The sequence below is a fragment of the Balaenoptera borealis genome (assembly GCF_965194805.1).
Source record: "Balaenoptera borealis genome assembly, chromosome: 16".
Classification (NCBI taxonomy): domain Eukaryota; kingdom Metazoa; phylum Chordata; class Mammalia; order Artiodactyla; family Balaenopteridae; genus Balaenoptera; species Balaenoptera borealis.
In genome coordinates, this window is record NC_138872.1 from 60,312,150 (window position 1) to 60,333,364 (window position 21,215).

Sequence of the window (21,215 nt, forward strand, 5' to 3'; positions counted from 1 at the left end):
TCTCCTATTCAGTAGGTTGTCTTTTTTGCTGTTGTTTATGGTTTCCTCCGCTGTGCAAAAGCTTTTAAGTTTAATTATTTCCCATTTGCTTATTTTTGCTTTTGTTTCCTTTGCCTTAGGAGACAGATCCAAAAAAATACCGCTGCAATTTATGTCAAACAGTGTTCTGCCTATGTTTGCTTTTAGGAGTTTTATAGTTTCTGGTCTTACATTTAGTTCTTTAATTCATTTTGAATTTATTTTTGTATATGGTGTGAGAAATGTTCTGATTTCATTCTTTTACATGTATCTGTCCAGTTTTCCCAGTACCAGTAATTGAAAAGACTGTCTTTTCCCCATTATATATTCTTGCCTCCTTTGTTGTAGATTAATTGACCAAAAGTGCGTGGGTTTATTTCTGGGCTCTCTCTTCTCTTCCATTGATCTATATGCCTGTTTTTATGCCAGTACTGTACTGTTTTGATTGCTGTAGCTTTGTAGTCTTGTCTGAAATCGAGGAGTGTGATGCCTCCAGCTCTGTTCTTTCTCCAGATTGTTTTGGTTAAATGGGGTCTTTTGTATTTCCATACAAATTTTAGAAGTATTCTAGTTCTGTGAAAAATGCCATTGGTATTTTGATAGGGATTGCATTGAATCTTTAGATTGCCTTGGGTATTATGGTCATTTTAACAATACTAATTTTTTCAATCCATGGACACAGTGTATCTTTCTGTCTGTTTGTGTTGTCTTCAGTTTCTTTCATCAGTGTCTCATAGTTTTCTGAGTACAGGTCTTTTACCTCCTTGGTTAGATTTATTCCTAGGCATTTTATTCTTTTTGATGTGATGGTAACTGGGATTGTTTTTTAAATTTGTCTTTCTTTATAGTTCATTATTAATGTAGAGAAATGCAACAGATTTCTGAATATTATTTTTATATCCTGTAACTTTACTGAGTTCATTAATGCGCTCTAGTCATTTTTTTGGTGGTATCTTCAGGATTTTCTATGTATAGTATCATGTCATCAGCAAACAGTGCCGGTTTTACTTCTTCCTTTCCAATTTAGATTCCTTTTATTTCTTTTTCTCGTCTGATTGCCATGGCTAGGACTTCCAACACTGTGCTGAATAAAAGTGGCGAGAGTGGGCATCTTTTTTTTTTTTTTTAATTTTTTTATAGCTACTTTTTATTTTTATTTATTTATTTTATTTTTGGCTGTGCTGAGTCTTCGGTTCATGCGAGGGCTTTCTCTAGTTGCGGCAAGTGGGGGCCACTCTTCATCGCGGTGCGGGGACCGCTCTTCATCGCGGTGCGCGGGCCTTTCACTATCGCGGCCCCTCCCGTTGCGGGGCACAGGCTCCAGACGCGCAGGCTCAGTAGTTGTGGCTCACGGGCCCAGCTGCTCCGTGGCATGTGGGATCTTCCCAGACCAGGGCTCGAACCCGTGTCCCCTGCATTAGCAGGCAGATTCTCAACCACTGCGCCACCAGGGAAGCCCGAGAGTGGGCATCTTTATCTTATTCCTGATCTTAGAGGAAATGCTTTCAGCCTTTCAGCTTTTTATTTAAAAATTTAAAAAAAATTTTTATTTCACCAAATAAAATTGAGTTTAGTTTTTTAAAAAATTGAGCTTTTGTACATAGCCTTGTGGTAAAAGACCTGATACTTCTAGCCACCATCTTCCCCCATTTCCCACTCCTCACAAGCAACTGCTTCAGACTTTTTTAACTGATTGTTTTAGTAGTTACCTTGATATCTCTGAATGTGTGTCTATTGCCACTTGTTGATTTTTTAGTTGTAGGTGTTGTTTATTGATTTCTCATTGTGGAAGATGAAAGGTAGCATTCTCTGATCCTCCGTGCCCTTGAACTGTGTACACACACAGACAGACATATACACACACACACCCTCCAGCTGTCATATAATCTAGCACAGTCATGTAATCATTTTGGTTCGATCCATGATTACATTATTATGACTCTGAAAATGCTCTCCACAGTTGAGCCATGAGATACATGATTAGTATTTTTAGACAACTTGTAAATTTCTTTGAAGTTAATAATTATCTGTTTTTGTTTTTTAAATTTTGTTGGTATTCTGCATACTTATCACTAATTTGACTTCAGATTTTCCCTCAGTTATATAAATCTCAGTGTTTTCAAACACTTGAGTCATCAGTGTCATCCTGAGGCAGTCTCTCCTGGGGTCCTCTGACCTGTAGCTGGAAGAAGCCTGACTACTCTGTGGGCTTGTACTCTCCAATTCACTCCTCCTTTATTGAGATATAATTCATATACTATACAGTTCACCCCTTTAAAGTGCACAGTTCAGTGGTTTTGGTATATTCACAGGGTTGTGCAACCATCATTTTCTATTTCCAGAACATTTTTTATCACCCCAGAAAGAAACCTGATACTCATTAGCAATCACTCCCCATCACTCCTTCCTCCCAGCCCTTGGAAATCAATACCGCTCTGGACATTTCATGGAATCATGCAGTATGAGGCCTTTTGTGTGTGGCTTTTTTCACATAACATCATGTTTTCAAGGTTCATCCATGTTGTGGCATGTGTCAGTACTTCATTCCTTTTTAAAGCTGAATAGTAACCCGTTGTATGGGCATACCACACTTTGTTTATCCATTTATCCATGATGGCCTGCAGGTTCTTCCCACTTTGGTTATCATTAAGAATTTTCTCAAACTCACTTTTGTGTTGGATCTCCTATATCTTGGCATCTCTGTCTTCCTCTTCCTAGATTTCTTCTCTTCTTTGGGTGGGAGGTAAAATTTTTGAGAGGTTGCATGTCTGTAAATGCCTTTACCTGCTTCTCACATGGTTTGGCTTTGTAGATCATTCCAGGTTGGAAATAATTCCACTCAGGACATTGAAGATTCATTGTTTTTTAGCTTACAGTGATGCTGTTCAGAAATCCTATGCCATTTCTGATTTTTTTTTATCCTTTGTAAAAATTCTGCTTCCACTTCAGGAGTTTGTACCCTCTCCTCTTTGTCTCCCGTGTTGTGGAATTTCACTGTGAGCACGTGAGCATCGCTTATCATCAAGCTTATCCTCAGTAGAGCTCTTCAGCTTCAACACTCGTGTCTGATGGTTCTGGGACATTTCTTGAGTTATATCTTTGACTTCCTCCTCTCTGTGTTATTTTTTCTTTCTTGAGCTCTTCTCATTTGGTAATTCTTGATTTCCTTTTTTGTTCTCCATTTTGTCATCCTCTGGCTCTATTCTCTAGAAATTTCTTTACTGTCTATCCCTTATACGTGGTATTCCGTTTTTGCTGTCATAGTTTTGCTTTCCAAAGGGCTTTTATACATTCTGTGTGTTCTTTTCAAGTGTCTCCCTCTTCCCGTTTCTCAGCTGCACCTTCTCCTCTCTCTCTGGGAGTATTACCGGTAGTTTGCTTTTGAAGTGTTCTTCTCACTTAATAATTTTTCTTTCCTATGTGTTGATTTTTCTATTTGTTTATTCTGGTCCCTGTCTTTCATCTTAGGTGCTTGCCTCAAATGTAAGGTGATTTCTGGCTGTCTTCTCAGATGTAAGAGTGGGGTACTAAAACACTGATTAAAAACTATCTAAGATCATTTCTTGGTGGGGTGAGGGGCTGTGCCATTTTCCCGGAAAGCCTCCCACATTGAGCCCTTTCCTCTTTGGCTGGTAGATTCCTAGGAAATTACTTTCTGTTCCCTTGCTTAGAGGTATATGCCTGCTGCCTGCTGCTCTGGGAGTGGGGAGGGAAGAAGAATGGAAAAACTTCAAAAGTTCAGTGTGCATTATTTTTACCTCTGTTTTCAGTAAGATACCCCTACCTCAACTCAGGCGCAGCTACTATTTTTTGGGGTTTTTTTTTAACCTTTTCTGGAGAATAAACCCCTAATCTTCTGCTAGTTGCTTCTTAAGGCAGACTTTTATCCCTTCTTTGGACTTTTAGCTGGTGTTCACTCCCGCTCCTAGAAGTGTCTTGTGTTAGCAGTTTATGCAAGTTTTTCATTTTAATCAGATTGTGTTTTGCAGTTGCCCACTTGTAGCTGAGAATGAAATTTTCTCAGGTCTGTCAGGTTCCTCACTAGTTACCTACCTTCTTCTCAGCTTCTAAAATTTTGTTGTGTTTTCTCTCTCATTCTCTTTTTCTTTAAAGGTGGTGCCTTTAGAAGGAATTATTTTTAATTGGTATTTTAATGAGATTTTGAGAGGTTGTGAAGGTAAATTAACATGTTCAGTCTGTCAACTTTAACAGGTTGTTACTGGGTCACTCCTTGCACTAGTGGCTGGAGCTATAGTCACTGCTGGGATGGAAACCGCTTAGGGTTTTATTCCAGTATGTTCTGTATTGTCACTCAGGGGCTTTGCTACCTCCGGGGCCCTGACCAGCTGTGGCCTGATGGAGGCTCTGTGAAGGGCTGAAGGTGGAGCCACTGGTCAGTTCAGGCCCAGCAGCGAGTCCCATTTTTGCTCAGCTTTTCCCCGTGTTGACTTCTCCCTCAGTGCCTGACCAGAGCCCGTGTCTCTCGAATCCCAGTCCCTGGGGGGCTCACCTTAGCTTCCTGTTCTGCCTCACTGCTGTCTCAACACACTTGATGGGGCATCCAGGAGTCTCATCTCAGGACAAACAGGCATCTGCATCTGCATCCCTGATGCTTGTTTTCAGATGTGGGGTGAATCCATAGTCACACTGCTGGGTCTTCTTAACTGCTCGTGCAGGAGTTCTCCACTGCTCTTCTTCTCCTACTTGTCTTGGAATTATCTGGCTCTTTCCCAGTTTTTATCTTTTTACTCTTCTCTACAAAGTGAGCATATGTGGGTATATACCTGATAGTAGAAACAATGCATCTACTGTGCTAATTCTTTTTTTTTTTTGATTGAAGTATAGTTGATTTACAATGTTGTGTTAGCTTCAAGTGTACAGCAAAGTGATTCAGTTATACATATATATATATATATTTTTCAGATTCTTTTCCATTATAGGTTATTACAGTTCCTTGTGCTATACAGTAGGTCCTTGTTGTTTACCTATTTTATATAAAATAGTGTGTATCTGTTAATCCCAAATTCCCAATTTATCCCTCCCCTCCTTTCCCCTTTGGTAACCATAAATTGGTTTTCTTTGTCTGTGAGTCTATTTCTGTTTTGTAAATAAGTTCATTTGTATCACTTTTTTAGATTCCATACTTAAGTGATATCATATGGTATTTGTCTTTCTCTGTCTGATTTACTTTACTTAGTATGATAATGTCTAGGTCCATCCATGTTGCTGCAAATGGTTATTGTTTCATTCTTTTTTATGGCTGAGTAGTATTCTATTGTGTATATGTACCACATCTTCTTTACCTGTTCATCTGTCAGTGGACACTTAGGTTGCTTCCATGTTTTGGCTATTGTAAATCATGCTGCTATGAACATGGGGGTGCATGTATCTTTTCAAATTAAAGTTTTCTCTGGATATATGTAACTCTGTTTTTCGCTCATACAGCTTAATATGAAAAAAAAAAAAAACCCAATCAAAAAATGGGCAGAAGACCTAAATAGACATTTCTCTGGAGAAGACATATAGATGGTCAACAGGCATGTGAAAAGTTGCTTAATATCACTAATTATTAGAGAAATGCAAATCAAAACTACAATGAGGTATCACCTCACACCAGTCAAAATCGCCATCATTAAAAAGTCTACAAACAATAAATGCTGGAGAGGGTGTGGAGAAAAGGGAACCCTCTTCCACTGTTGGTGGGAATGTAAATTGGTGCAGCCACTATGGAAAAGGGTATGGAGGTTCCTTAAAATACTGTACTAATTCTTGTGCTGACCTGAGAGTCAGTATCTCATGAAGATGTCTTTGCATTGTCATTGTGCATTGGTTTTAGAGTTTTTCCAGAAGCTTCCTTGGTTCTAAGTGTAATCTGAGCCCCGTTACCATTTAACTTCAGGCTCTAGGCAGGCGCTATCTCCTGGAAAACTTTTTTGTTGGAGAAAAAGAAATTTGACCAGTATAAAAGATGCAAGTGTAGGCTCTTATATTTGCCAAAGCATTGTCCGTTTTCCCCTGAAATGGAAAGTAGCTACAAGATCGTTCCCCAGTCTCCTGTGCATCTGTCTCTAGGACAGTTATTGCTGTTCTTAAATACAGCTTATCATTTGATTTATTGTACTTCTGTGAAAATGATGCAATGCTGAAGTAATTAGTAATTGTGATTTTTTTTTTCTCCTTTAACAAGAGCTTTCTCTCTGGAGAAGCCATTTGGAAAAAGAAGAATTTTTTTTTTTTTTTTTCAACTGGGAGAATTAGTTTTGATTACTGTTAAAATACTTATGGAATGTTTTTCTTTTCCTAAAGTTGTACCAAATCTTTGGAATGTTGATGGAGAAGTTACAGTTACTGACCAGAAGCCGGGAGAAGTTGCCGAGGAACTAGCAAGCTCCTATGAAAGAAAGCTCATTGAGGTAAGGGTGGCAGAGTCTGCGTTTATTCCCAACATTGGCTGCTTTGGAGACTTTTCAGACATAGGCCCAGCCTGTTAAACAGATGTTAGCAAAACAAGCAGTCACACACTCCGCCTCCCACAAACAAAACACAAAATGATAAAACCATTGTAATTGATAGAGAAAAGTAAGAAAGTAAGGCATGGTTCTTTGAAATATATCATTTAATTAGAAACCTGTGGCAAGGAGATAAGAGAGAAAACGTGAAAAATAAGAAAACAATTGTACCCTTGGATTTGGAGAATATTCAAAACAGAAGAGAATATCACATACAACTTTGTGCTGAGAAATGGGGAAATAGGGATGAGATGGGCTGTTTTCTAGGATCGCATTCAGTATCAAAATTCATTGAAGATGACGCAGGCTACCTGAAGGGACCAAAAAAATCTGTGGAAGAAAGTTATAAAAGTTAAGAAAGGACTGTATCCCAAGAAGGTAGCAAGCCTGGATGGTTTTATGGTGATTTTCAGGACACCCTTCAAGGTGTATACAAAAAGCCCTTCACTATTTATATTTTCTTAGAGCATTTTTTATCTATATCTGTACCTTGGTTCAAGTGTGTATCACTCCAGTACAAAAAATCTGACAAAGATAGCAGAAACAAGAAAAGTATAGCCTGGTAGCATTTGTGCATGGATACATCACAATTCAAGAAAGGTATCGCTCTGTCAAATTCACTCATATATTAAAGGAATAACATATATAAAAAGTTAAAATGTATTTAAGATATCTGGGATGGTTTAACATTAGGAAATTCATCCATTAAGTCCACCCATTAATAAATCAAAGGAGAAAAACAGGATATTTATCTTGATAGGTACTAAAATGTCCATTTGGTAACACTCATCATCGATATCTGATAAAATATTCTTGGTAAATGAAGAATAAAGGTCCTTTTTTGGTATGATCAAATGTTTTTGTCAGAAACCATTAATTATCACCATACTCAATGGTAAAGCTGGGAGAGTAAGTTTTTGATTAGGTAACTAATATATATACAGGTGTGTGTATGTGTTGTGGTGATCCAGTGGTGGTAGTATTTATTACAAGTCATGTATGTTTGTGTACATACACACATAAAAGTATACACCTATACTTAGTACTTTCTAAATCTTCTACGGTGAGTAAGCTTTATTTTTGGAATCAGAAAAACACCCACAGTTGCCGTGGAGACGTGCCTGACCTGGGGTGGGCTTCAGGGGTAGGGCCTTTGAGGAGCAGCCCCTGAGCTCATTCTGGTTCAGGCTGCCATCCTTGTAGTCTGTTTCCTCTGTCTCTAAATGACCTCGAAAGAAGGGAGCTGACTTTAGAAGCAACGTGAGTTCTAACTCAGGTGAGCTCAAGGGAAAGCAAGCCAAGGTCTTCGCCAAACAGGCAACTGGGGGAAGAGTTAAAAACCGGGATGGGAGGGCCTGGGCACCGGGGAGGTGGTCCCTGCAGCGTCTCTGCCCACCACTATGCCCACCCGTGGACCTTCATCCAGAGGGATCATGAGACCGGAGTTGGCTGTGGCAGAAAGCCTGGGTGGAGAGGGGAGTGGGCCCCTTACCCTCAGAACTGTGACAATCCTAGTGGACTCCGGGTCTCTGGATGGCAGAGACTCTTTCATCTCTGTATTCTCAGTGACTGTTTGTTGACGGGCGGTGAATTTAGCTAAATAGCCCTTGAGTGAAAGTATTTGAACTTCTCCCGGGACAGGGATGGCTCCGGTTTGCTGAATGAAGGAAGGGCTGCTGAGCCAGGAAGGGTGAAGGGTTCTTACCAGAGTGAAAGGGGAGCTTCTGTCCCTTCAGGGGAACCAGGGTGATGTGTCCACTTGTAAGGATGTGGTCAGACCCGCACGGCTTAGAGACCAGTGCGTGTGTCCCTGGATTCCATTGGGTGCCGGGCCTGGGGCAGTGATCTGGGGGGTTGGCATGCTCATCAGAAACTCGGAGGGGCTTGGGAGGAAGTGACCGGCTGCTTGACCCACTGAGGAAGCACCGTAGTTCATTCATGGCCCGGCTGCTTGGGTGGATGGTTGGTTCATTCAGTGTTTGTTGGGTGCCCTGTTACCACCCATTTTGACCATGAGAAAGCCTCACCACCTCACTGCGCTCCAGCTGTGATGTGCGGGGAAGATCCAGGTGTGATGTGAAGTTACTGTCGGATCCCCTTGCGTCGTTGCTCTTGTTGCCTGTGAGAGAGGTAGCTGTTGAACTCCCACATCAGGGTAAAAGACTTCTCTTGCCAGCCTTAAGCCTTCTTTCACTTCCTTCTGTGATCCTCTTGCCCTGGGAGCAGTGGAGTCAGTGGCTGTAGTCAGCCAGCTGGGAGAGAGGTGAGGTTGAAGCAGGGATGGTCCTCCAGGGGCATTTACTACGCCGCACTGATTTTTCATTCTGTTTTTGTTTGCAAAGTGAGATCCTGTCAGTGATCTCTCATCTCTGAATAACATTAGTGTTTCATTTCACCATGACTTTTGCCGAACCCTCTTTGTTGGCATTAATCAAACCCGTTCTTCGTGATGCTCGGCTGTCATTTTATTAATGGGTTGGTTTTTACCAAGAAAGAGTTGTAAACGTGTGTTGGAGTGGAGTAATAAAAGGATGAGGGGGAAGAGTTGAGGCATTGCTCTTCCCATTTCAAAAGGGCAAAGGAAGAAAAAACATATCATTTAAAATAATATGACTATTTAAAATACCCCAACAATTGAATGACTCTTCTGTGATTCATCCCAACGAAAAGGGAGTTCCTGAACCTTCTTTCTCTAGGTGTCTTTCAAAGCATTAAAACCATTCCACCCACCTGCACACATACACAGCACGCTGCACGGACAGCTCAGAACCCAAAGCAACACCATATGTAGTAGCTGGTGAGAGTCAGGGGCCCAGGACAGGAAAGACTGTGCAAAGATTGTTCCTGACACCCTGTGGTGGTCAACTTTTGAAAACAAGAGGGAAAAGAGAATCCTGGCAGGTGTAGGTTAATCTGGCAGGGAAAGAACACTGCTATCAAAACACTCATTATGTAAGAGCCGCTGTAATACTAGCAGCTAGCCGTCAGCGCACACTTTCAATTCTGGTTACTGTGCTAAGTCTTTACGTCAAGTCGATGAACTCTTGCAATCCTCAGCAGGGTTCCTTGAGGGAAGGTACTGTTCACAGATGGGGTTTTGAGAAGTGAAGTAGCTTGTCTAAGACTTCTCAGCTGGTAAGAAGCAGAGCTGTGTCCGAATCCCTCAGGCCATCTAGCACCAGAGCCCAAACCCATCGTCCTGCTGTGTTCTGGAAGGCCAGGCTCAGTGAGAAAAAGAGACATCTAAGAGAAGGGCCAGTCACTCGTCCCATTTGAGAGAATGCGTGGAGGGAGGTGAGGGTTGCCAGCAGTAGCTGACAGAAACATGGCACATCGGCTGTTTGGCATGGTGCTGGCGGGGCCTCGTCCCACACCCTCAGTTACTGCAGGAGGAGGGAACGCCTCCCATCCGCCCTCGGACCTACTCGATTCTGAAGCCACTTGCAGTAGAATGCCAGGCTGGGACGTTATCTTTTTTACTGTATGTTCATTGCCTCATTCGGCTCCAGCATATAGTAGGAGCTCTGTAAGTATCGAATGGGATGACAGTCTGTCAGGTGGATTCGGCTGTTCGGGGTCATGTTTAAAGAGTGATGGATGGACTTCTCTCCGCTCTCAGGCCGAGAGTGGGTTGTACAAGGCACCCCTGTAGCTCAGAGCATCCTGGCGGAAAGGATTCCATATCTAATAAGAGGAAGCATGGCTCTTTGGAGGAGGCACACGTTTTTCTGGCGGTCAGTTTTAGGGGGAATTTGAGCTTGGAGAGTCTGGAGGGGGAGTCCCCTTGAGAGACAGATGGGCGCTACCAGCTCATGTAGCACATACTTACTGACTACCTCCTAAGGGTCCAGCCTTCAACTTCCTTTCTCTACCCTCAGTGGCCTCCCCTACCCTGGGAGCAGTAGAGTTGATGATTCTAGGAGATGAGCCACGAGAGGTGTGAGTCTGAAGCTGAGACGTTCCTCAAGTGGCGTTTTCTTCCCTAGACTGAGTTTTCCTTCTTCTTTTGATTGCAAAGTCCTTGATGCTTCATCCGTGGGTAGCATCTGTGTAACCAAGGCTTGTCGTAGGTTACAAAGATGAACAAGACACATTGCCTGCCTCTGGGGAAGCTCCCGGCCTGGGGGGTGAGGCAGACATGTCCGTTATGATCATTAGGAAACAGGCTAGACGTGCCAGAAGTGCACACATAGAGTGATGCCTGCCTCATGGGCTCCTAGAGCTATGTCTTTAACAGCAGTCTAGCAGAGCTTGGGCACCTAACTGGAGCTTCTAGAACGTTCCTCCCCTTTTCTTTGGGGTTGTTAGTGATGACACTCGGAAATTTCTTTTGTCCACTTCCCATCCCTCCTGAAGAGCTACACATTAGAGGAAATGGATTTGTTCTCACCAAGGTTTTTGAGGATAAAAGATACTGGACGCGTCCAAGATAGATCTGCTCTAAGATTCTTCTTTACCTCCTGCAAGTGCAATCCTTTTGGTTTGGATTCGTCTCCAGAGATTTTTCCATTCCTTTCTAGCAGTTGCCATCAAGAAAAATGTAGAATTGTTGGTGGCATTTGGACTTTGGTCCTGCGTCACCTCCTGCAGCCTGGTGGCTTGGAGAGCACAGGTGTCCCATGTCAGACTCAGTTCAGATTGGTCCCTCACCGCCATGCATTCGTTCCTGGGCAGGCCACCTGAGCTCTCTAAGCGTCAGTTTCTCTTTCAGTAAAGTTGAGCTGGTAATACCTACTGCTAGGGTTGCTTTGAGGATTAAATATAAAGAATCAGGTTCAGGACCCGTAGTGGACAGGAGTGCTTTCTTTTCTTCCTTCTGTCCTGATTTCCTTTGGAGGAATGATGGCCCCACCATGTCTTGCCGTCTTGGTAGGAGAGTAAATCTTAGGTACTTTGGCCCCAGGGCAGGCATGTGACCTGAGCCAGGGCAGTTGGGGCTTTAACTCCTAAATTAAACAAGACTGGCAAGAATGCTTGAGAGGCCATTTATTCAGTAACTGGGTCCTGATAACTCTCCATTTGTTCCTGTGTGAACTGGCCAGAGCTGTTCTGGTTTCAGGTCCTTCTCTGGGCCAGGTTCTCCTAATTTCCTGACTGTTTACAGTAATTCCTTGGTAGCTCAGGTTAGAATGTCTGTTACTTAACCTCCAAAATGCCTTAGTTCATGTGAAGTTTTGTAAATGTCTGCAATCCATAGATGCTGTTTCCTCTTCCTCTCCTTTGGGGCTCCTTGGTCTGCCTTTTGCATACTGTCCTAGGCCTTGATCACAGCCCTGCTTCCGCGTCGTTTGCTCGCCTCTGCGCCGTGTGCAACACAGCCCGTCCGTCCTCAGCAAACAGACCTTTACTTCCTCCCGTGTGGAAGGACGCAGCTAGCTGTTGATTGAGTTTTCAAATTATAGGATACTTATCATTTACTGTGTGAATGTAGTTAGCCCCTGAATTTTTGCTCATGGGTGAAATAAATGTGTATTAGCGGCATTTGTTCTCATTATAATGGCAGAGTTACTATTAATGGAAAAGTAAGCTTAAGCATCAAGCTGGTAAAAAATACATTCATAATCACACGCTGTGGATAACTCTGAATGTGATCATCATTTTAATAAAATGGAAAAGTTCCTGAAGCAGCCAGGACCTTGGGGGCAGTTATACCACCAGCACTGGCTTCATAAATTGGCACCAGTGGGTCCCAACACTCTTGATGTATCTGGGAGTCATTTTTATGCAAAAGAAAAACAGGCTTTTAAATAAAAGACTGGATTCCGTGTAAGGACTCAGGATACAGAACTCTGAGCTGACATCTCCATCAAACTGCTGCTCAAAATGAAGAGTTTGATGTGAATTTGTTTTTGTTTTTTAATATCTCATGATACTGAGCAGATTGAGACCGGGCTGTCACCTCGTCAGGGGAAAAAAGTTTGCTCACCACGCAAAACTGGGTGTTGAAGCAAAATTGTTATGTATGAATGAAAATTGGTAAGGAGTTCTCCCTTCTGGAGGGATAGGGGTAATGCCCACTAAAGTGTGAATGACTAACAAGGCCAAATCTCCAAGGAATTCTTAAAATCTTTTTATTATGGAAAAGATACAAAAATGGAAAATTTAGAGGTTTAATCAGCCTCTAAATACCCATCATCTGGCTTCAGCCGTTAATAACTCCTGGTCAATTTTGCATCATCTCTGTCCCATCCTACTCCCAGTCTCTTGTGGTATTTTGAAGCAAACCTGAGTTTTCATATCATTCCACTCCTATTTCAGGCTATATCTGTAAAATATAAGAGCTCTAAACAAAACAAAACAAAACCACAATACCATTAAAAAATCTTCTAAAGGAGGCCCATGCGAGTCCTAGCAAATCTCAGATTGTGGAATATCAGAGAGAAAGAGAGAGAGAGACTGACTGACTTCTTTTAACAGAGCACCTTTTAGGGGGCCTGAAAAATGGTTCCTCACCCAATTCCAGCGTGTGTGTGTGTGTGTGTGTGTGTGTGTGTGTGTGTGTGTGTAGGCTTTCCCACACCAGCAGAGTGTCTGAGAATTCAACTGAATTCTGACACTATCTACCCAGAGATAGCATCAGATTCTACAGGTAAGAGGCCAGTCCCACAAGATCACCCTCCACTGCAGACACCAGTTGTGAGCCCAGATTGTTACCTGTGCTTCTGACCAACTGGCTATAAATCAGAGGTTCCCAAGGCGACGAATTTGCTAGAGCGTCTCACAGAACTCAAAATTTTGCTGACTAGATTGCTGGTATATTGTAGAAGGATATAAGTCAGGAACAGCCAGATGGAAGATATACATAGGACAAGGTATGGGGAAAGGGTACCAGCATCCATGCCCTCTCTAGCCACGCCACTCTCCCCACATCCCCATGTGTTCACCACCCTGGAAGCTTTTGGAACCCTGTCCTATCCATAAAAATAGAAGCTTCATTACAGAGGCAGGAATGATGAAATCATTGACCATTGGTGATTTTTTTTTTAACATCTTTATTGGAGTATAATTGCTTTACAATGGTGTGTTAGTTTCTGCTGTATAACAAACTGAATCAGCTATACGTATACATATATCCCCATACCTCCTCCCTCTTGCGTCTCCCTACCACCCTCCCTATCCCACCCCTCTAGGTGGACACAAAGCACCGAGCTGATCTCCCTGTGCTTATGCAGCTGCTTCCCACTAGGTATCTATTTTACATTTGGTAGTGTGTATATGTCCATGCCACTCTCTCACTTCGTCCCAGCTTACCCTTCCCCTTCCCCGTGTCCTCAAGTCCATTCTCTATGTCTGCATTTTTATTCCTGTCCTGCCCCTAGGTTCTTCAGAACCGTTTTTTCTTTTTTCTTAGATTCCATATATATGTATTAGCATACGGTGTTTGTTTTTCTCTTTCTGACTTACTTCACTCTGTATGACAGTCTCTAGGTCCGTCCACCTCACTACAAATAACTCAATTTCGTTTCTTTTTATGGCTGAGTAATATTCCATTGTATATATGTGCCACATCTTCTTTATCCATTCATCTGTCGATGGACACTTAGGTTGCTTCCATGTCCTGGCTATTGTAAATAGAGCTGCAATGAACATTGTGGTACATGACTCTTTTTGAATGATGGTTTTCTCAGGGTATATGCCCAGTAGTGGGATTGCTGAGTCGTAGACCATTGGTGATTGACTCAACCTCCAGCTCCTCTCCCCTCCCTGGAGGCCAGGGGGTAGGACCAAAAGTTCTAACCTTCTAATCACAGGATTGGTTCTCCTGGCACCCAGCCCCCATCCTTAGGTGCTTCTAAAAGTCATCTTATTAACATAACAAAAGATACCTTTTATCATTCTCAACACTTAGGAAATTCCAAGGGTTCTGGGAGCTGTGAGCTGAGAACTGTGGCCCACAGTAAATCACAGTATCGCAGGACCCCTTGCTTCCTGTTCCTTCCCCTCAGTTTGCTGAGGAAGGAATCTTAGCACCTAATTCATATGAGATGGCCAAGCCGAGGTCTTCCTCCCCTTTGCTTGGCTTTCTATGTTAATTCCAGTTAATATCAGCCACAGCCCTGTCACCAGCACAGCTGCACTGACTCTTGGAAATGGAACAGGTTGGAGATAAGGAGGTGTTGATTCCGGATGCAGGTAGCAGTAAGTGGCAGCTTGCAGCAAGCAGCAGCAAGCAGTAGCTGGAAGCAAGATCTTAGTGTCCGGACTGGGAGTCTTAACCGCTAGACCACAGGGGCCAGCAGCTAGGGCCTGGATCCCTAGTTCTTGCCTGTCTTGTCAAGGATGAATTCAGGTGAGGAGGCAGAAGGTAAAGAGAAAAGTAAAAAGTTTATTGGAAAGACAGAGTACATGCAGAAAGATGCAGGGGTGAACTCAGAGAGAGAGTTGCGCCTCTGGGAAGTTTAAACCCTTTATAAGGGCACAGTTTTCCAGGTCTTTGTCTTCCAGCCAATCATCTTGTTTTGTCCCCCCTGGCTAATTTGTCTCAGGACCCTCCCCTTAGGGGTGCAGGCACCTCTCAGCCAAGATGGGTCCCAACGTGAAGGCATCTTGGAAAAGCAAGAGTCACCATGGCCTGGAGTTGTCCCCTGACTTTTGACCCCCAAGGAGCCTTTCTGCACATGTGTGGTGTCTCCCTTGCCCCAAGGAGGGGGGAAGCAGAGATCCCTTGATCCTTTACTCAAACAAGGTTTTGCCCCTGTTCCTGCCATGACTGTTATCTTAGGACATCCACAAGAGACAAAGCTTGGCTGTTTACCCTGTCTCTGTCATTGCTTCCATTTTGGAGAACAAACAGGAGGCTGATTTTAAATGTCTAACCTCAAACCCATCTATCTTCTGTCTCAGGAAGTGCAAACAGGAGGCTAGTTGTAAGTGTCCGGCCTGCAACCCACTTTTTCCTGCCCTATGAAGTGTAAACGGGAAGCTAGTTGTAAATGTCTAACTTGGGGCCCATCTATCTCCTGCCTCAGTGTCACCATGGCTTGCAGGTTTCCCAGTGCTTGGGTTTCCAAATGCTTGGGCACACGGGCCTCCGCTGTGCCCTTGTGCGTGAATGAACTAGTTCCCTAATGAAGATCACAGGCAGTCCAGTACTTTATTCAAAATATTTTTTGTGTGTTTTCTCTTCTTATTTTTAATATTCTATTTTTAAAATTTGAAGTATAGTTGATTTACAATATTGTGTTTCAGGTGTACAACATAGCGATTCAGTTATACATATATATGTGTGTATGTGTATATGTGTGTGTATATATATATGCATATGTTCTTCACATTCTCTTCCCTTATTCAAAATATATTTTCATTATGGGAAGTTTGAATGTAAGAATAGCCCGAAGAATATAATGAGCTTTCACGTACCCATCACCCAACAGCAATGGTGGCCAAGTCATGGCCAATCTCGCTTTGTCCATATATCTTCCTACTTCCCCAGCTTCTCATAGATAACGCTGAAGCAAGTTCAAAGCACAGCGTTGTTTCCTCCCAAAGTATTTTGAAATATATCTCTAATATAACATAAGGGTCCTCCTATTTTTTAAAAGAAAAAAAATCCTATAATATCACACCTAAATAAAAATTAGCAATAATTTCTTAACATCATCAAATATCTGGTGAGTGTTCAAATTTTCATTTCAAACAAATGTTTGAATAAGTTTCCAAATGGGGTCCATCCACACATTGTAATCAGTTAATGGACCTCTTAAATCTCTCTGAATCTGCAGGTTTCCCATCTGTATCTTCCCTTCTCTCCCTTTCTTCTTTACTTGAAATTTATTAAAGAAATGAGATTGTTGATCCTAGAGAATGTCTCCCACCAGTGTTTTTTGAGAGTCTGTCATGTGCTTGGTACTCTGTGACCTCTTAGGCTTTTGGTGACATTTAGTTAGAGAAAAACAACCCCCAAACATCGATGACAACGTTGGTAGTAGCAGTTAGCATAAGTTGAGGGCTTATTCTACTTTTAGGCCCTGTGCTAATAGCGTCACATTGGATTGTCTAATCTAATGTTTGCTGCATCCTTACAGATGAGGCATCTAAGGCTTGGAGATGACAAGTCACCGGCCCAAGGTCCCAGGGCTTCACGTGTAGACCTAGGATGTAACCCTGGCTGTCTGACTCCAGAGTTAGTTCTCTTCCCCTCACGCTTAGCTAGAAACAGGAACTGTTGCCAAATCTTGGCTCCCTGTGCACCCATGCCGAATAAAAATACGGAGACAGAGATTTGGAAGATAAGAAATAGAGAGGCTTTTTATTTTCTTTGCCAGGCAAAGGGAAGACACAGTAGGCTAGTGCCTCAAGAACTGTGCGCCCACTCTGCGGAATTACAGGGATTCTTACAGGGGAGTTCACAGTCCAAAGTGAGTGATAAGGATCAAAACAGTGAATGTCTTGCCTTCTTCTTCTTCTTGCATTATTTCAAAATTAGTCACCGCTGGCGTCAGGAAACCCAGTAATTGGGTCCATTAGTCTCTGGGTTATCTGTCTGGGAGCTCCCTTCTGGAAAGCAAACAGCTACAAGGGGTGATTTGCTACAAGAGATTACAGGGGGAGCAAATACCAGGTGCAGAATGTAAATTACACAGGATTAGGGGTGACAGGTTCGCTTTGTGAAGGACAAATCTAACAACAGACACTATAGATTAGTAACGGTTAAAATAAAACTAGGATTGATTAACTCTTTCAGTCCAGGTTATGTTTCTTCTCTAGTCTGGCACTGTTGCCTTTATTTTCCTTGTTCTCAGGAGAGGGAAAACTTCATTTCTATTTCTGCTGCAACAGAGGCAGGCCCTGCTGGCTGGCTGGCTCTAACTTTTAACTCTAAGGGGAGCCACGGTGATGAAAGCATGCTAGCTCTGAGCTTGTCACACCCAAGGGAATTATTGAAGGATGAGGAGGGATAATGGGAAGAAATTCTGGCTGACAGACACAAGCCCTGCTGTAAGCTGTATTGACACACACAAGCCCAAGCACTTGCTCAGATGGCAGGGCTCTTCTGATGCCTCTTTTTTTAAATTAATTTTTATTGGCGTATAGTTGGTTTACAGTGTTGTGTTAGTTTCTGCTGCCATGCCTCTTGCGCTCATCACGTGTCCCCAGCCTGTTCCTGTGTGCTCAGGTGACCTGCCCAGTGTAGCAAAGGGAAAGGTTCCACTTCGGGCAGTGCGCCCTTCTCTCCGGACGGGCCTTCTTTCTTTCCTGCACGTCCCCAGGCCTTTCGTCACTCTTTGCCCTTGGCAGGGTGTGTGGAGTGGCAGGTGGCAGCCCAGCTCCGGTGCAGACACGCCCACACTCCAGGCTCATTAGTGCTCGCTCGTCCCTGCCCATCTCCTGGTTTCTCGCGTAGACCTTTGGGCGTCTCTTCTCCCGTCTCGTGGTGGGGTCACCACCCTCCATCGGCGATGATACCACAGGCCCTGCCATTTGCTCGGTGTCTCCACCCTGGGTGTGCTCTTCGGCTGCCGTTCCTGTTACAGCCTCATTTCTGTTTGCGTCTCTGGAGTCTGGAGCACGTGAGATTGAACAGATGAACTTCCTTAGAGAGACACTTGGAAAATGATCCGCTACTCCTTTTTGGGTGATGGATAAAAATACTTGTAATTGTGGTGGCTGGTTTTCAGCTTTTCAGACCCACACTATTTTGGGCCTGTTTTATATTTGCTTTCCTTCTTGAGGCGGGAAGTGGCTCCTTGAAGCTGCTTCTTGGGCTCCCAGAGGAGTTGTGTGGTCTCAGTCGGGGTCGGGGGGAATAGGTGGCACTGTCCTATCGAGGTCAGTGTTGAGGATGCTCCAGGTGAAGGGGCACGGCTGTCACGTGGGGTGAGCCCAGCCCACCGGGAACATCTAGGGATTATCCCCAACAATGTGGAGCCATAGCAGTTGGAGGTGTGGGGGGCAGATGCAGAGACAGGGAGGAAGGAGGTGGTGAGTTTAATGCACGTGGACGGAATAATGAAAAACTACCCCAGGCCCAGCTGGCTTGGGCCATTTTCCTGCTTAAGACTCCAGTGGCTCCTCTTTGCCCTTAGAGTCGTTAAAACGTGACCCCTTTTTTATGTGTTACCGTAAAAACCTGTGTGCCGTCGCTCTCATCTTCTCCTGCAGCCATGTTTCTCACCTCACCGTGAGCTTGTGTCACCTTTCTACCCGTTGGTTTCTTACCTGGAACCCTATTCTTTCTCTGTGTCCCCTTCCCTCCCCATTTTCCTGGGCTGACTTCTGAGCTTTCAGATCTCGCCCTAGAACCCTTCCCCTACCAGCCCTCTGCGCTCCCGAAAGCTAAGTTCCGTTACCCCCAGGTGTCTTGTTGCTACCCACCTCTCCCGCATCCCCACTCCTCGTCCTGACTGTGCCGTATGTGTGTTTGCCTGTCTTGCGGGTTCTTGTTTCCCTCATTCTTTGCCCCACCTCTCACTGTGCTGTGGGTTCCATGTTGACAATTCTCACGTCCTGTTCACTGCTGTGGTCCCAGCATATATCATTTTGGAGTCTTTTGGTTGCAGGTGATAGAAAGTGTGGCTGATCCTGTTGTGGCAGAGACTGTGCTGTGTGTTCATCAGGCCTGTCTCACTTGTCTCTCCCTGGACAAGCAGGACTGCTGCATTTCCCAGTCTCCCTTAGGTTAGACTGGGACCATGTGACTCATTCTGGCCAGTGGGCTATAAGCAGAAGTGATGAGCATCCTCTAAGACTGAAGCGTGGAAGAGCTGGTGTGAATATTCTTTGATCTCGTTGTCCTTGCCGTGATGACCCTGGGAGCCATGTGCTCCGTGTGGCGTAGCTACAGGGTGATGCTAGCCTGGATCCCTGAGTCACCGCCTGGGAGGGATTGGCCCTGTTGTGCTGCTGGGCCCACTGCAGACTTTGTGAGAGCAGGAATAGACCATATCTGTTCAGCCACTGAGATACCAGGGTTTGCTTGTTATTACAGCCAGAGCATAGCTTACCCTGATTATGCCTAGAAAGAGAATTTCTTGATTGAAGGGAGAGTTTGGCTTTAGGTGTGGCTGAATCTTGGGACGTGAGCTCTGTTACCAGGCTCCTGTCTCTCTCTCTCTCTGGCCCTTACCTCTACCATGTCTGGGTTGACATCATTTTGGTGGGTTTATCCCTCCTGATCACAGCTGGCTGTGATAACCCCTGGGCAGATAGTTTTTCTTCCAGGTTCACATTCAGGGGAAGAAACAAGAGTCTCTTTCTTGACTCCTGGGAAGAGCCTTGAGTTCCCTCTGATAGAGCCAGCTTAGGTCCCTTCTCCCTCTTCACCCAATCCCAGGATCCTTCTCATGTGCTGAGGCCGAGGGAAGAACCCCATTCAGACATGGAGAATGAGGACTGAGGAGAGGGGTGGATCTCCCAATGAACACGGAGACTGTTGCTGGACAGGAAACGGGTGCCATAGGGACAGGTGACGAAGGTCCACTTCAGTGCTCAGTGAATGCTTGAGTGCATGTATGCATGAACAGATGAATGAATGAATGAATGAATGAGTGCCAGATTAGTGGATACATTGATGAATCAACCTCTCTCTTGCCCCAGGGCGCTCGCAGCCTCGTAGGGGAGTTAGCGTCATAAAGCAGTAGCCAATAGCAGCAAGTGATCAGTAAACCAAAAGAAGTAACACAGGGAAGAGGGGAATTCGCCAGATCTGGTAGTGGAGGGGCATGGTTTGGGGTGTCTCAGAGAAGATATTGCAGAACTGTTCATTTCTAAGTTGGGTTTTGAGGGTAGAACAGGAATTTGCCAGAGAGACAGGGAAGGGCAGGGTAATCCAGGTTTCAGGATCAGCACGAGCAAAGGCTCGACCAAGTTCCCAGGAGGCGACTGACTGATATATAATAGGGTGAGACGGAGGCAGACGCCTTCAGGTTTTCTTTTTATTAGCACTATCCGTTTATCATTCCTATTAGAGTTTTCTGTTTCGGGTCCTACAGTTAATGGTTATTTTTCGGTGCACGGTAGAATTGGAAAGCTTTCTCTTTCCTTTGCCTTTTCCCGTCTGTCTGATTCACCCTGACGCAGGCACACGCAAACTGCCACACCTGCCACCCCCTCTCCACTCTCGGCCTTTGGAAAGAAATACCCTTCTAAAGCCCAGGCAGCCATTTCTGACCTTTTCAAGAAGGTGTGGTTTTGTGGGTCAAGCCGGTGGTGCTGAGAGACTTCTGTTTCTTAAAAGGCTCTGCAGTTTGGTCCTCAGGGAGGGAACCTGAAGGCTTCCAGCTTGAAGATTTGTAGCAGTTTTGCTTGGGTATGGTTGGGGCACATCTTGTGAAAAGTGTTGCCTGAGGGTGCCTGTCACTTTAGAAGTGGCCCTTCATTAGACTTGGGACTTTGCCTCCAATAGCTTGATGCTCTTGTTTGTTTTATTTAAAGGATCTAAAACTTTCCGTCACCTGCCTGTTCTCTTGCACCAAGAGGCTGACACACAGCACGGTGGCTCTGGTAATAGGTTTGCAAAAGCCAAGGTTCCACTAACTCTGTCCAAGCTCGTATGTAAACATTGCTGCTACCATCTATTATGTGGAATAAGTCGAAGTTTTCCCCTAAGTGGCTCACTCACCTGGAAATGAATGAATAATTGTTAAGTACAAATTAATACAATTGATACCATTTAATAAGTGCCTACTATGTGTCAAAAACTAAACGGGGGCATCACCTGCATCCTCTCATTTAATTCTTACACCAAGA

General features: G+C 44.0%; 1 protein-coding gene across 16 annotated transcripts in view; it reads left to right on the forward strand.

The window, feature by feature from the left end:
- The window catches only part of SNX29 (sorting nexin 29), a 557,079-nt gene that overhangs the window by 267,480 nt on the left and 268,384 nt on the right, over positions 1-21,215 (forward strand). For all 16 annotated transcript variants that reach the window (XR_014235418.1, XR_014235419.1, XR_014235420.1 and 13 more), the window contains one exon: positions 6,325-6,431. Coding sequence is in view for 9 of the 16 variants with exons in the window: in XM_082359262.1 (XP_082215388.1) it covers positions 6,325-6,431 (107 nt within the window). In the remaining 7 variants the exon portion in view is untranslated. The remainder of the gene's footprint in view (positions 1-6,324; positions 6,432-21,215) is intronic.